Below are 16,816 nucleotides of genomic sequence, written 5' to 3' on the forward strand. Positions count from 1 at the left end.
GCGAGGTCTTTGATTCTCTTTTGGTGGATTCAGCCCCAATCACCAGGTCCAAAATCCCTACTTTCTGAAAGCAACGTCAGTTGAGAGCTGATCGTGGAAGTTGCAGTCTGAGATTAATAACCAGTTTCAAGTTAGGTCAGACATAGTCTAATACACTGGTGTTTTGTTGCTTTTGTACTACAATCCAGAAATGATATCGTTGACGTTAGATATTGCTTCAGATACCGATAGCTGCTGTGCCCTTAGATCATAACATATAGATATAATACCAAGGTGGAGAAAGTTCTTCTTGATACAGTCTGCGGCCGTTGCTGCTCATGACCATGATCTGGAACACCGCCCTGACCCTGGCACACCCCGTGCATAGACTGCGGTCCCTTATGCATGAATGGAGTTACATCTCAGGAGGAATCCCTGGAGGTGACAGGCAGCCTCTCAGAATGAGAACGGGATGCCGCAACTCATCGTTTTATTCCGTCTAGTTGACTAGCTCCGAGTCATGTTTTATGCATACCCACTGACATGAAGATCGCGGGATCCACACAGATGGTGTCACATGATATTTGAGGGCTGTCAGATCTTGACTTGTTGCGATCTTGTGCATAATGGCTGATTATTGACTCCTGTCATGTGGAGATGTTGTTCGAATCATATACATTACTGTTTACATCACTACATTGTTGACATCTCCTATGATGTACACTTTCAGTTCAGTAAATCATCTGATCTTCATGGAGGGGAAATGGTGTTTTGGGGGAATGCTGGGATTGCAATGGTGGATCCAGGGAGTGCTCCTTGGGCCATGTGCCACCCCTTATTTGGAGAAAAGCTTTGAAACTGACCATAAATTTGGGGAAATTGACTATTACTGACAGTAAAAAGCATCAAGGCGACCTTCTATTTTCAGATTCTACAAACTGCCCTGGGATGGGCCATCACTTTTCAACAAAATTTTAAAAGAGCAACAATCTTTCTTTCATCACCTCTTGTCCAACTGTTTAAAAAACGTTCCAAACTTTTCTCTTTACTCTTTTTCACAGAGTTCTTTCGAATATTGCACCAGAGTTTGCAGATTCATCATGTCCATTCCCACAAATTGTTGCCCAGCAACAAGTTGAATATCCTTTTAACGAAATTGGTGTTTGCGCTGGTGTCGTGACCGGCATTAATCTGATGATCCGCGGCGTGGTCCTGAGATTAGCTGCATTATTTATAAGCTATGAATACGATTTGATAGCAGGAAGAAATCAGTGGTTTATAAAACATATCTCTGATTTGGAAGGGAAAGCTTGCTTGAATGAATGACAGGTTTTATTCATGGGTGTTGGCTGTTTTTGTGATTCTTGTTTTGTGTTTATCTCCCTCCTCATCGATCATTCATGGGCCTTGCTTAACCCATTGGAACCTCAACTGATATGAGATGATGGTTGTCATCTCGTGAGTCTGCTGACTTAGATAGATATGGCATCATCGTCTCGTCTTCGTGGTAAGCTGCTTATCCTGATTGCGATGAAAGATGGCAGCTTCATGAACAGCTTTGTAACTAATATCGCAAACAAATATCTGATAGGCTGGAGTCAGGACCATTATAGCCTAGACTTAACCTTGGAGGATTGGGATCATGCCCAGTTGGTTTTTACAGAGATTTGAGAAAGTTGATACATTCTACATGTAATGTTGGCAAATTCAGTGCAGATTTAGTATAATAATAATAATAATAATGAGTCTTTTATATAGCGCAATTCCGTGAGACTATAGTTCTCGATCAAAGTGCTTTGGGATATCATATTATTACCCCGGTCTCCACAGAAATCAATCTGGGGTTTCAATGAGCAACCAGAAGGTGCTCACTTGAACTCGACCAGTAGGGGAACTAAGCAGTGACTCGGTCGGGAGTCGAACCCACGACCTCCTGATCATGAGGCCGACTCTCCTCCACTGCACTACCGCTGTATGACATGCACATGCACTTGATGTAACAATGACCTCTTGTCCCAGTGGTCTCAACAACGCCAGGTTCCAGAGACGTTGAGATACTTCAAATGAAAAGATCATCCCTTGAACGTATTTCACTTTTTTCTAAGACAGGAGTAAAAATCTCAAAATTTTTACAGCAAAAAAGCTGCATTTGCAGCAATCGACAAATGTGCGCAGTATTGGTCTTGACAGCTTGGTTCCCACTCGCCCCCAGCAAAGAAACATTGACGTATCCTCCCACTGCACTATCTGAAGGGCAGAAGTCGCAATGATAATTGCGATAACTTGGGGTATGGAACTAATGACGGCAGACTGACTCATCTATACAGATGTCGTCGAATGAAATTTTCCCATAATTCAATTTTTCCAAAAGCAACAGTTTGTTAGCGGGATTCAGAATGTAAATTGGATTATTGAAAGAAAAGTGACGTGCGTGTTCCTAAGTTAACGTGGCGTTGGGTGTGACATGCAACAACCGCCCCAAGAGTTTGATTCCCTGATAGCTGATCACATTTCATCAAGGCCATTAAAAGTAAATTCTTGGTCATTCTCGATAAAAGGAATTCATCGTAATAACATGTGATTCCATTTTGTTTACCACAACAAGTAGAACAAACTTAAACGATGAAAGCTTAGGTCACTGCTGCTCATTGTCAGAAGCATTGATGGTCAAGAGATTGAATGTGAAACAATAACTTTATTTCTCCAGCCTTACGCTTCCAGTACGTTAACATGTTGAATATTGTGAATCACTTCAAGATGGAAATGATGATTCATTGTCGAATTCAAAAACCAAATTATTCCCTGATGTCATGCAATCATAGCGTCTTAACCACTAGGGTATCGATGGAGGAGCTTTCATAAATCATGATGTATTTGATTTGAGTGATACGACTTCAAATACAGTGTCAGGTTGTTAGTTTTCCTTTGAAGGGGTCAATGATGTCAATGTTGAGTGTCGCTTTCAAGGCTTCTATTTCATGTATATCAAGGCCCGATTCGACAAGACCGTTTTACCTCTGCAGTTGCAGTCGTGGAAAAAAAGTACTTTTGCCCAAACAGTTATTTTGTAATTCAAATTACCCACCAGTGTATGGAGCATTGAAGAGATGTATAAGGCATTAATCTTTCCTATATAAAAGTGTAATTGCAATCAGGAAAGATTTGTGGTGACTTCGTGTGGGGCGGGCACAGAAGACGGATTATCCATTGGTAATCTGGTCCCCAGGGGTCTATTTCATTGTAAGTATTCTGATGTAACCTGTACGTTTTGCACGGTAGAATCACTGGTGCTAGTGCACAGTAGGTGCCACAGATCAACCTCATCATTCATGAGTCCCGCCAGTTTAATTTACACCCAGCATAGTACGGTTGCCAAACGCGGCGCATTTCGATTTATTTCTTCGGGTTCTCGCCAATCAATGCTAGCGCTAGCTGAGAATTAATACGAACGTTGGTCACAATGTCATGTTACCGCTGTGGTCACTTTGCACTAATGGCCCCGATTCCCTCGCCTGTTTCTCAAGACTCGATGGCACTTCTCTTGCGGCAACATGGAAATATCGCCATGCAAATACTTCGTCGGTGTCTAATGGTCGCTAACGAGATATTCATGTGCCTTGGGGTGTATCGTAATTGTGGCTTCCTGTAGATATGTATGAAGTGTCTCCCTCTCTGTTTTGACACATCTTTTTCAGTAAGGACAATGGCAAATTCAAGATGATTTCCGCACCAAGATCACAGCTTCATCTCTTCATTTTGAGTCTGGTCTAAGTTGGCGCCAACCAACCCAAATATCTTTGGACTTGTTCATTTTTAGAATGCAAATTGAGAATTATCTTTCTTTGTATTACGACAGTACCTGAGTATCCTTTTCATGCTGTTCTTGTTTTCACTGTTCACTGGAAGTTCGGACCACACATCAGTGGCACCATCAGCAGGGCATTATCTGATCCCAAAACTCGGCATTATCTGATCCCACTACTCCTTCATGTTTCATTCTTCTTATATAGATATCATAAGTAACACTATAGTTTTTCAATTGCTCTTGATTGCTAGTGAACGTTGACATTATCGGATGCATGGCTTCTGTGGGAGTTGCAGCACGTTTTGTGATAATTGACAAGAAGAGTGGTTCAGAGTGATGATAGGGATGAGCAACATATGCAAGTTGATATCCAAGTCATTGGGGAGTCTGCCCTTGCCTTGCTTGGTCTGGCAGATGTCAATCTGAATCTTAAATAAAACTTGGCATGAATCGGAGAGTATGAGAAAGCAAGCCTCTGTTGCCTTTGTCCATACGTAACCTAGCTTGAGGCCTCGAAAACCTGAGTCAGCATCCCAGGATGCTCTGGGGATTCAGAAGTCAACACTGTGATGTTACTTCTGACCATCACAGTCGGAATAAACCAAGTGGCTCATATGATGGTCTTGCTTGGCTTCCAACCTACCAAGGGAAATAGAGGTCAACCCAAATAATGATGTTCGTGGTATACAACAAGCCAGATGCATACAGAAAACCCATTGAATTAGCAATTGGGGTGTTTCTCCTGACCATTTCAGCTGACTCATTTACTCGCGGAGAGAATCGCAAGTCAACACAAATACATGATATTTGCTGTATACGACAACCTTGTTGTTCTTCTGGAGGCGAGATAGCCATGATTCATACTGTGACTTGATAAAGAACAACAATTGAATTTTCACCGAATCGCTGAAGATAGTATTCAGTGATTAATTGTTTGTAGTCATCTTTCTTAAGGTTGCATCTACATATAATGTCGGAAAACTTAAAAAGGACTTGTCGTTGCTGTGTACATTTCATCATGAATCTTTGCCTACTCTGTAGAGAAAAACTACCAATTGTAAATCAATTGCAGATTTTAATAGAAGAAGATCTCTAAATTCTAATGATGGCTATGTTTATTTGATCAGCAACTTCTCATTTCTTTCGTATCCGTAACGAAGACGTCTTCTTTGACTTCACAAAAATTGTTTGATCCTCGTTGATCCAAAGGTGTGAATATTCAAAGGCGTTCACATCTATCGCAATTTCAGTTGAAATTCAAAACCGGATAAAACTTCAAATAGTGCCACGCCGTTAAATATTCATGAGGAGCTTTGAACTGGTGAACCCACGCCGCTGGCGCCGTCATCGAACTGGCTGATTCGATTACAGACCTGTCGGACAGAATTTGTGCCGATTTCATTACATGTGAACCAGTGTGTTGTGTCTATTAGATTTAGTTTGTGCCACCGTCGGCATGATGTAAACGCAGATGCTCGCAATGTGTCCTCACCCTTTGCGGGTTTGAGAAGTATTGATATAGTCATATAGAAAAAAGGACACCCCATTATGACCTTTGACATTCAAGCGAAGGAGTCTTGTGGTTAAGGGGTCGGACTCTTAATCTAAATATCAGGTGTGGAGGGGTCAGATCTTTTCTAAGTGTTGTGCTAAGAGATTACCGGTAACCTTTTTGGCTTGGTTTTCCACCACCATTGATCCAGACTCTGTCTGGTAGCATTGTTCATTTTCCCTCCTTCTTTTGTTTTCAAGTAAAAGAGTTTTTGTGATGGTGTGATTCCTAAGGAGAATGGTAAAGGGGCTTTTGCTTGGATAGGATATTGAAAAGGTTGACTAGTGAGGGCCAGACTTGTTGATGATTACCTGTTATTGCATGTGAAACCCCAAACCATGGTATACAAGTGAATTCACCCCACACAGTGAAGGATACTAATAAAGAATGGTAATTTGACATTCTCCGATACAGCTTGGGTAATAGCTTTCTACTTTTGTAAAGAAACCGTGGGAAGTATTGGAAAGTATGAATGCGAGCTGTCAGTGTTCTCACCGAGCTTCGTTATATCTTTATAATATCTATTAGCAAGGTTTCCTATTAGTCGTCATATCACTTAGCTGACGAAAATGAGCTTGACAGATTTATAGCAATCGCCGTAAAACACAGCTAACAAATATGTTGAATCGGTCTGCGTGTTCGACTATAGTTATGTCAGTAAAATTGGCATATCTCATCCTCAAAACTACTTGTATACCTTTAGCTGCCTCATAAAGGGGGCTATAGGCAGGAGCAGAGGGGCTAATTTGGCCATCTCCAGGTGCCTAATATACACAGTAAGGGCCCTAGGTTGCGTAAATGTCAGCAATAAATGTATTCCTCGTACAAGCGTCAATCATTTCAACGTACTGAGAGATGTGAGAGACCCCTATTGGCGACTTCATGTAACTCTATCTTGCCTGCCTAGCTGCTGCCTATATTATCCCTTTAAGTACTTTTCAAATTATTAGTTGAAAGAACCGAGTTATCTTACATTGAAGGGAGAGAGAGAACCTGATATAAGCAATTTCACTGAAATACACCTCTCAGATTACTTTCTTTTTTGCATGTTTATAGCAATTCATATCGCTGTGAAATGTTCTTTGGTGCTGATGAGTTAAAAGGGAACCCTAGGGGTTAATAAAGAGGTCCTTTTCAGCTGCGGACATCAAAGGGCCCAAATCTAATCAGAGAGACTGATGAAACAGCAACACGAGCAAATCAGATCACTCGCGCTGAACCAAACCAACTCAAATGGTCCTTCCATTACTTTCTGAATAAATTCTCTCTCGACTTGATTGTTCAAAGCACAAGCTGAGAGCTGATGAGTCCAGGGGGAATGTCTTGATTTCAGCGTCTGTCGAATGAAAGAACGTTGAGTCAGTCATGGTGAAGAAGCACTCTCTTGGATTGACAGCGCTAGACTGTCTCTGGAATTTGTGATCCTCTACAACTTCTTTTCAACTGGAACATGTACTGCTCTGAAAGAATTTTCTGCAGAAAACCTTTTGAGGTTCTGGTCAACATCTTGGTTTCGTTGTCGTCACAGACCTGTCATCTTATTTTGATGACCAAACATTCGAATTACTATAAACCATGTGACATCCGTGATGAACCTGAGACTTGATCGTGCATGCTTGTTAGATGTATCGGCTTAACCAACCAAGATATTCCACGATATCTCTAATCATGTCTCGTTGTGCCAGAATGGGTTAACCATGATTATTGTGCCAGCTTCATTGAAGCCAATTGAGTTGATTGCTTTCTGAGATGATATTAACAGTGAACTGATCGTCGCTTGCTGGGGCTGGAGCCAATATCGTATGGGCATCATTATCATTTCCGACAGAGAATGACGGCCTGGCAGGTGGTGGTTGGAAACTGTGTTGGTTCCTTGTCTCCTCAGGATGGTACTTGAGAAGTAACTTAGCTGGGATTATTGTGGCTATTAACCCTTTGAAGGCAATTCGCCTGATCAACCTTGCTTGTGGAGAAGGTGACAGGTGATATATCTGAGTTTGAATCTCTCAACTTCATTCATATAAAGGTAATATTCCTGTTTTGAATCTTTGAAATCAGCGCCAACTGCCAGTTACTGCTGGGCAAAAATGAATGTCATGTGGAAAGAAACCAAATTTACAGGAGAAAACTTGTCAAGTGTGATTAGAAATCGGTCCAACAACCAGTCTGATGTCAGCTGTTCACTCTGTATGGCCAATAATAGTTATTCAAACTACCTTCATTTCAAAACTTTTACTGAAATTTTAAATTCCAAAAGTAATTTCAAAGAATCCAAACCATCTGCGGCTATGTTATGATTGATGCTGATAAATGCTGTCATTTGGGGCAAATATCTCCGATGATTAATCGCGTTGTGGAAATGAAAGTGGTTTCCGGCAACCTGATTCTGACAAATCACCGCCAGGATGATGCAGATTAATCAGTGTGAGCGCCACCTTTCCATAATAGTGTCATTAATCATAGCGCTGATTGGGCTATCTTGTGGAGGTATTGTCTAAAGTATGTCTGTCTGTCAGGCAGGTGGTCTCTGATTCACGAAAAGCTAGGGCACTATTTGGACTGTATAATCAATGTTGGTTTGCTTGAAAGTGGACAACAACAGACTGTATAGTCTCCTGTTTGTTTGTGACCTAAGACAAGTCACTTTACTTTCATATTGTCTGGTGTGAGAAACCAATGTTACAAGAATCACTTTAGAGTTTCTGTCATGACCCCAGTCTAATATTGTGCAAAAGAATGTTTTTTTCCTGTAACCTTTCTCTGGGAGACAGAATTTCCTTTCACGCCCGCCTTGAAAAAACCCAACCTACATGTACCCTTTTTAATTGTCATGGCCAATGTGAGTAATTTCTCACTTTTCAGTTGTTTGACTTTGTTGTTTCGGTATAATGACACGTTTTTTTTTGTGAGCAAACGTTTTTACTTTATTCTAAACGTTGTACCTTCTTGTCTTTTTAGGACCAGCCAAACCTTTGCCAACCCTGACGATACGTCTTTATACTACTCCGAAAACATATATGGAGACACTAATGGTAGGTACAAAGTTAGCGATATCCAGGTGTTTATAAATGTTCTTTTATTTGTGTTTCGTGTTCCAATAATCACTACAAATTGCCTCAGGTGGAGATCAGGATGACTCCAGAAAGGGACGCAAAAGAAATACCATTGAAAACCCTGAAAAAGTAAAAAGGGTTAGGAATGAAACGCACAAACAAGTGATTTTTAGTCACTGCGACCTGTGGCAGAACGAGTGATTGCTATTTACCCAATCGGCGGCCGCATTCCAACCACAACTGTCCTGGCATTGTTGCAGCGACTAAAATTGCATGTTTGCGCAGTGCTTTGTCTATCTGGATCCTACCCTTATTTACAAAAGCGTTTCATTTTATGTGCAGTATACTCTACACTATTATCATTTGGCGACACTCATTTTGGAAACTTGATGAAGTATAAATTTACAAAAAATAATGAAATGGCTTTGAGATGTACTGTGGTGCTTATTGTCACAATCCATCATGTTTAGTTATGTCACTCACAATCACTTTTTTGTTCACTGCACTGACTGTATACAGCAACTTCCTATATAATTGATAGTACAGCACATTTGATCTTCTTCGAAATAGTCCCTGCCCCTGCCCAGTCAGCAGATTTGTCCCAATGATGGTCAGTTCAGGAGTGGAATATCAGATGGCAGCATGGTATTGTATGACCAGTTACTGTAGTTGTAATGAAATGGATTCGAACCTTTTGTCAACTGTGCAGCCTCAATTGTATAGTTAAAAGGATTGCAGATTATTTAGGGAAATTGCCATCTTTCTGCCCTTCTGCCCCCCCCCCCCCTCCGCACCTCACACTGTTTACTTTGTTTGGCTTGGTGATTTGATATTCGTCTTAAAAATGTCCTGCATGATTTGAATTGTCAAAAACAAGTCATCCTTTGATACTAGCCCTACTCTGCGATAGAGGCACATCTGAAATTATATCTTGAAAACGTAATGGCAGTGTCTCCAAAGCTCAATGCTTAAGTTCAGAAATCAGACAGATCATTCGATGACTGTCAGGATCTCACCTTTTATTCACCTTCAAAGAAGTTATCTGAACTGTGGATATTTGTAAAGATATCTCTTATGACAATTTTTTGACAAATTGACAAATCATTCCAATCAGGACATTTTTCCTGTGTTGTTTTTTTTTACTGTTGCATGTTGCTTATGTTGTGCTCACCTCCACTTTTCCAGGAATGTGCTGTATCAGTAAGGTCCATCGTAGATCATCTAGAACTCACTGCCAAAAAGGTAGAGTTTTAACAAACATGTTTGCACATTTTGTCGAAAACAAGAATAGATAAAGGCTATGGCGTTCGTTTGTACAGACAATCAAAACTACTTTATGACTCGAAAGATTGAACATGTTTTGTTGCGGCCTATGAGATGTTCTGACATTGCTTGGTTACCGCAGGCAGATGACCACAAAAATGTTTGTCAGACATTATAATTCTCTTTCATCATTTTGCAAGAAGGAATCTTTTCACATTTTCTTTAATTTGTAAAAATATGCGAAGATTTAAGCGCTAGCCCAAATGCTCCCAAAACAAGTTTCAAGACTTCGTTACCAATTTTATTACATCAAACAAAAGTACATTTTTATACAGCTTATTTCAATTCCTTCCTCGTTTTAATACAGAAGTGTCAATAACTCAGCCTAACAAACAGGAAGTCATCATACCACAATTGTTTACAACATTGGACATTAATCAACAAGGAACTTTAGACAATTATCCTAGGATTAGATTAGTTGACAATCTTAATAAGATAAACAGTCTGATGTAAGGTAGAATCTCCCTTAGTGGACACCTCTCTAATAAGGACACCCTCTCTAAGGACACTAGTTTTGGTCCCAAATTGGCTGTTTCCATTCAATTTGACCTCTCTAATCAGGACACCTCTCTATTAAGGACAGCACTAGTCAGTCCCGGCGTGTCTTATAGAGAGGTTCATCTGAACTGCTTATCAAATGCCAACCAGGAATGTTAAAAGTTATTTTGGGAAGGTTTTGTTTGTGTTTATATTCTCGAAATTTGTAAACAAAACATGTAGGCCTAGGGCCTATCTTCATGTGACAAAGCAGCAGCCACCACACAATAAATGTATAGGCCTCACCAAAGCTGGGGAAAACCCGTCTTTCGACCATATCTAATCCCAGTCCAACGAATCTAGATATTTAGTCATCCGATGTCGTCTAGACTTAACTGTTAGTGGTAGGCTTATGACGAAACAGACATTTGCTATAAAGCCAGACCGTGGACATCTTGGACTGAACTTGTTCGTATTTAACAGAAATGGCGAAACGTAGCAAGAGTCTTGATAACATTTTTGAAAGTGTGAATAAGCGTTTGGACAATGTCGTCGAGAGGGCCAAAGGTGGCAAAGGTGCCAAGGCCAATGGTAGGTAGTTTATTGTTGTTTTCATCTGTTTTGTCAGACAGTCTAATAAGGGGTGTTGGCAAACTGTTCAGTTCAAACTTCAACCCTTCTACAAATCGGTGACCTGATCGATTGTTTATGGCAGTTCCAGAGAGTGGGGCAGATGGTTGCACTGTATCTCTTACCTCCAGTCATCAGATAACAAGGTCAGCAACCCTGGAGTGGCAATTTTCCAATATTTTGAGTGACATTCAGTTTCGTCTCTGTAAACATCGCTATAAATAGTATCAGTATAACATCTCATGATATGATGATTAAAATATCGATGTTTCCCTGTTCCATTTAGTGGAATATCCCTTGCTGGTACTGGGTTTTGAGGTCTTTGGGTTAGTATGTCTGATAGATTGTTTTTAGCTCAGCTGAAAAGCTGAGCTATTCATATGAGTAAATGGTAGAATGAGTGTCCGTCTGTCTGTCTGTCTGTCTGTCTGTCTGTCTGTCTGTCTGTCTGTCTGTCTGTCTGTCTGTCTGTCTGTCCGTTAAACAGGCACGTTTCAAAACTATGGCGGATAGGCGATAGATTTTCCCTCTGAGGCGTTGAGACCCTTCAGGACTCCTGAATAGACCAAATGTGGGTCCGGCAGGATGAGCGGTTTGGCCACTAGGTGGCACCGAGCGAAATTTTCCAAAAACTTTTCCAGCAGCTGATTTCTCAGTTGGGGATCATGAATCAAATCTAATTTTATAGAGCAAAGCTTTCTCTTTCATTATCAATAGGCGTAGTTCATGAATTTCTCACCAGGTGGTGTTACTGGCGCAATTTAATGAGCACCCTCCAAGAAGAGCATTTTAAATTTCGCGCGAGTTATCCCACGTCCAATCACACGTGCAGCGAACGTCACGTCTCGAGTCTGCGCAGTTCAGACGTAAGGCGACCATGCTATGGAATAGATCGCGTTCTGTCAATTCAGAGGTAAGTTCTCATTAAATTCACAATTTCATAGGCGATAATATTTGGCTGCTTGTGTTATTGCATGTTGATGACATTAGGGAAGGCTTGGATTGTTTAATTGGATGTGATTAATTTGAAATAGTTCGTCGACGATCGTTGAAAAACGATCTGCGAAATGCAGCTTGGTTGGTCTGAGAAACGATGTCAAAGTCCGGCTTTAAATCATGGATTTCTCAACAAATAACTCTTGTCACATAGCAGAACTAATGTGAATAAACAAGACAATAATAAACATCGTTCTGATATCATCGGGTAAGGTTGCCAATGTACATAAACAGTGTAATTGAGGATCGACTCCAGCGATTTGAAATGTCAACAAACAATAAATGCGATAGCTGATACACACTGACACTTGCACACTGTACATAGCACAATGCTTCAAACGGGGCCGATTCATCACTCTTATCACAATGTATTCCCAATCATATCAATGAACTTCCTTGATCATTCGGCCCTAGCGCCTTATCAGTTGTTGTTGGCCTTGTATTTTGATATAAAACTTGGCTAGCTTACCTATTCTATCAAAATTAAAATGTTATCTCCTCATCATGTTTTGCAGGACAGGAATGATCTGCAGCTGCATTTGAACATATTTGGTGACCACATCTCAAAGATGACCAAGAGAGAGGATCGAGCTATGACTTTGCACATCCCATCGACTTTGGTGTTCACCAGTGCAATCATCAGAAGAGCCAGGCAATTCTAGTATTCAAGTATTTCATTCTGTAATACTTACCTCAAAATTTACTAAATAAAGAAAACCACATGTGGCAGTTGGTTAAAAAAATCAAGTCTATCTGTTTAAAGTTTTTACTTGCTATCATTATTATCAACATTTCAATGGTGGCATTCTGCTAAGGTTTGTTAAGAGTTTCACTTGACTTAAGCAGGGTGTACACTAGTAAAATATTAGCAACATTTTACCAACATTTTACCAACATTTTACCAACATTTTACCAACATTTTTACAACAATTTTGCAACAAGCCCTTCAAGGCCCTGTGTTCACTAGCAACAAATTAGCAACATTTTTACAACATGTTGGTAAATTGTTGCAAACTTTTTAGTGGGAACAAAGGGAAATAGGTATTTTGGAGGGAAAATGGATGATTCCAAGGAGAGAAGATGTGTTTTGAGTGCTTCTGCAGCAATTTTAGCTGTCATTGTTGAGAGACGGAAGAGGCGGCGAAATAACCAAAGAGAATATGGACCAGGCCCTGGATCAAAATGAGGGTGGATGATGGGGCATACCACTGCCTGTTAAGGCCGCGTATCCATAGGGTATGCCCTTGTGTAGTGTGGCGTTATGGCGTAACAGCCTTGTGACCTGGCACTATAGCTGCGCTTACACCACGATATATTGGTGGACCAATTGCACTTAGACCACCACATTGCCGCGACAAATTGGTTCGGCAATCCATTGCCGAGCGAATTTGTCCCACCAAGCTTGATGGTCCAAATCGCCCGGCTTGTTAAAAGCTCGGCTTTGTCGTGGTGTACGCGCAAATGGATCGGCAATTAGCTAGTTAGATGGTTCGGCTCCAGGCGGCGCTTTCAAAATGGCGCTTTCTGCCAAGGCTTTCTGCGTTCTGCTTATTGTTTGCGCGCCATCTGTAGCCGGATTTTATAACTAGCTGCAGCGCTGGTGTAAGCGCTTGGTGGATTTTCGATGGTGCGGCATTGGTTCCCGAACCAAGATTGGTGGTCCATTTTCAGGTGGTGTAAGTGCGGCTTATGCCCTGCGTCTCCATTGGATATTCCTTTTTGGTCATGTAGGCCTTTGTAGTCCTCATTTCGCAGCAGTCAATCGCGTTTATCCGCACGCTGTCATTATTTCAGAAGACAATTTCTTATGAATATTGAAAATGAAAATACAAGTAACTTGTATTTTCACTTGCAACATCAAATTGACATGTACATGTATATAAAACCTGACTTTTAAGCAACAAATTACAGGTTCGTGCTTGTTATGATAATCATCAGTTTCGGGGTCCCAGAGTAGTTCCCGTTGATGAACCTCTTGAATTAATTTCGCCTCAGACATTGCTTCCGTGTTGTTCCCTCGCAAAAGAATGGACATGTTCAATCCCAATATGGGCCTATATTCCCAATCCACAGTGCATATATGCCCGCAATGTGACACGGCATAACCTATGGGAACGATCAATAACACCAACGAAGGTTCATTGTCCGTGTGGCGCGCCAGGCGGTAAAAAGGGAATGTTGTGCAGGGCACGGAACAGCCTATGGATACGCAGCCTAAAGGAGTTGCGGCTGACTGACAAGCCGTCATACAAAAACTTCTAGAAAAGGTTTCATCACCCTACGAAGCAAGACACTCACTTGAGAGTTGCTATACCTGCTTCTTGTTCAAGTCACATGAACTCCGGTAGATCACATGACGCAAATCCTATTTCTGATTGGCTGAAGAGTTTGCAACATCTTTACAACATGCAACAAAGAATTGCATTGCATTTAATTTGCAACAATTTTACAACATGTTGTAAGACGCGTTTTGCTCTGTACACACTACGCAACATTTTTGCAACATTTGTTGCAACTGGAAATGTAAAAATGTTGCTAATATTTTACTAGTGTACACAGGCCTTTAGGCAATAATGTTACCCTTTTAGTTAGGGAAACTGGTGCCTTCTGCATTAGGTGGACCCCACTTACTCATCTGTCAGACCGGCCTCACACCTCGGCAGTAGAGTTTAAGGTCCAGTCTGCGAGATTTACCCATTTCTACCCAGCCAAAAGCGGGTGATTGGGCTAGTCTCTCCATGTGATTCAATTCGCATGGATTCTTGTGTTCCGGTGCTGAAAGGATCCCTCCACAAGGGCAGACTACATCCGGTGGCACTGAAGTATGGAAGAAAGACAGAAGACGACCAATTTGCGAAAAGGATCATCATCATCATCATCATGGTAACAGCTGAGGATGAATCATGTTGCTGTGTGTAGAATTGATGGTCCAATATAGGTTAGGTTATCTGTTTGCGCACACATTGCAAGGGTGGAGCTTGCTTGAAGTAGATTGCGCCAGTCTACCGCAATTCACTGTTACACATCCAGAAGCTATTATCCTTAGGCTTTGAGTCCTTAGTTTAGTAGAGTTTGACGAGTAATGTAATATATACGAACAACGCAGCAACAACTCAGCTGAGCGCCAGGCCCTTGGGCCTCTTGTTATATAAATAATCAAAATTAAGAAAAACCAAGACAGAAGATTTTGTCCCTCTCTGTGGTTTTGTGGCTAATCATCTTAGATAAAGCATACTCAGAAATATTGTCATGTATTCATGTGGAAAATACTCACGGCAAGGTAGGCCTAGCTTTTCCCCTAATAAAGAGCCTGTCCTTCGCTTACTGGCTGAAGCTGCAAACATAGACATCTTTCATTGCACATTGCAGTGATAATTATTACATGTTGCTCCATTGTAAAAATCTCTCATTGGTTTGGTGCTTAAGTTTGTCATTGAATTTCGTCATTCTAAACTATGTTGCATGGAAGAGATTAGTTTGATATTTGTCATAAAAATTATCAAACAAGCCATACCTGGTTTTTGAGAAGGAACCCAAACAGGTCATTTGAGAAGAGAAGTTTAGCAGGAGGTTATTTCGAGTAAAACTGTGTTCATTTCATATCTTTCAGAAGATGGAGAGAAAAAGAAGGGTGTGTCAACTCTCGCACGATTATTTGGGAAGAAATCAAAGCAACAGAAGAGAGCCAACTACATCTACCGTCAGTTCGAGGGGGACCCCCATGCCAGCCAAATTACCATGACGAATGATCAGATTCTGGAGATCATGCTTCTGGTAAAGGATGGAAAGATGTCGCAGGCCCAGGCCATTGAACAGGTCAAGGTTCATGGTGTCAAGAAGATGGAATCGACTGAGGTAAAATAACTGCAGTATGCATGGCCAACACCAGATTGAACCTCATGGTGGTTCAATCAGGGTTAGTATGTTGAAATAAATAAACAAGCACCACAATGTATCAATCAGGGTTAGTAATAATGTTGGCGTTAATAAGTCCTTATGCTACTATTTTAAATGAAATTTGCTGAAGGAGATACTGCTTAGTTGAGCTTACTCTGGTGATTGTCTTGGATGTTAGAATTAAGCAACTACTGGAAAAAGGGTATTTCAAACTATTGCTGACCTTACGATATTTTATTTTCCATTGATAAATAACACCAATAACTGCAGAAGGGTTAACTTATATTAACTGCTTGCTCCATTGTGAGATAATTATATTGATTGGAAAATACCATGGCATATTCAGTTAAATAGCCTGAGTATTTACATAGGTCATTCCAGGAATCATGATTGCGGCAAAACATAACCGCAATCATGGTAGTTGTCCCATATATCAGGAATTAAGCATATTAAGGGGCTATATGATTGTTCATTATTCGGCTGATACTCCACTATGGGGTGACACAGAAAAGATTTCTGTGGGGACAATGAGTGTTATTGTGCTCATTGCCTAAGGGACGTTTCAACTGCAAGGGGTCTCAGAAAAATCTTCCTGGAGAATATTAGGAATAGCGTCGAAGTCGATTAATCTGTCTCCTATGCAAAGTGGAGGGGTTTTGAAACATTGAAGGGTTAAAGTATCATCTGTTGTTGGGGCTTGTCTCTACCACAGTGACACCCACATCGATATAAACTTTTTCGTAATGTGCCTGAATATAATTAATTAGTCAGGTTTTGGCATAATGTTGCGTCATGGCTGGTCATCAGCTAAGCATGGGACAATCAGTAATTCCTTACATCAGTACAATATCAAGCTGGCTTGTCAGATGCTGGAACTTATAAAATCTTTCGACGCGTGGATGTGGTGATAGCCAGTCTGTTTCACATTTCCCATGTCAAATCAAATTTAATCAGGTGTTTATTCACGACGAAAGTTGCTATAGTTCAAGAAGGTTAACATGACCAATAAACCTGCTGCTACAAATCATTGACTTAGCTGTCCGAATGCATTTTCCATTAGCTGCATTGTGGTATTTGTACATTCTCTCTCGAAAAATGAAAACA

General features: G+C 40.8%; 1 protein-coding gene and 1 long non-coding RNA gene across 6 annotated transcripts in view; both read left to right on the forward strand.

The window, feature by feature from the left end:
• The window catches only part of LOC135488046 (SAM and SH3 domain-containing protein 1-like), a 101,966-nt gene that overhangs the window by 73,262 nt on the left and 11,888 nt on the right, over positions 1 to 16,816 (forward strand). For 4 of the 5 annotated variants that reach the window (XM_064772427.1, XM_064772430.1, XM_064772431.1 and 1 more), the window contains 3 exons: positions 8,295 to 8,368; positions 9,575 to 9,631; positions 15,426 to 15,670. In XM_064772427.1, coding sequence (XP_064628497.1) covers positions 8,295 to 8,368; positions 9,575 to 9,631; positions 15,426 to 15,670 — 376 coding nt within the window. The remainder of the gene's footprint in view (positions 1 to 8,294; positions 8,369 to 9,574; positions 9,632 to 15,425; positions 15,671 to 16,816) is intronic. The other variant, XM_064772428.1, reaches the window with a different exon arrangement.
• LOC135488113 (uncharacterized) lies at positions 11,692 to 12,562 on the forward strand. The gene is made up of 2 exons (XR_010446927.1): positions 11,692 to 11,732; positions 12,331 to 12,562. It is a non-coding gene; the product is annotated as an uncharacterized LOC135488113 (long non-coding RNA).

The sequence above is a fragment of the Lineus longissimus genome, chromosome 5 (assembly GCF_910592395.1).
Source record: "Lineus longissimus chromosome 5, tnLinLong1.2, whole genome shotgun sequence".
Taxonomy (NCBI): domain Eukaryota; kingdom Metazoa; phylum Nemertea; class Pilidiophora; order Heteronemertea; family Lineidae; genus Lineus; species Lineus longissimus.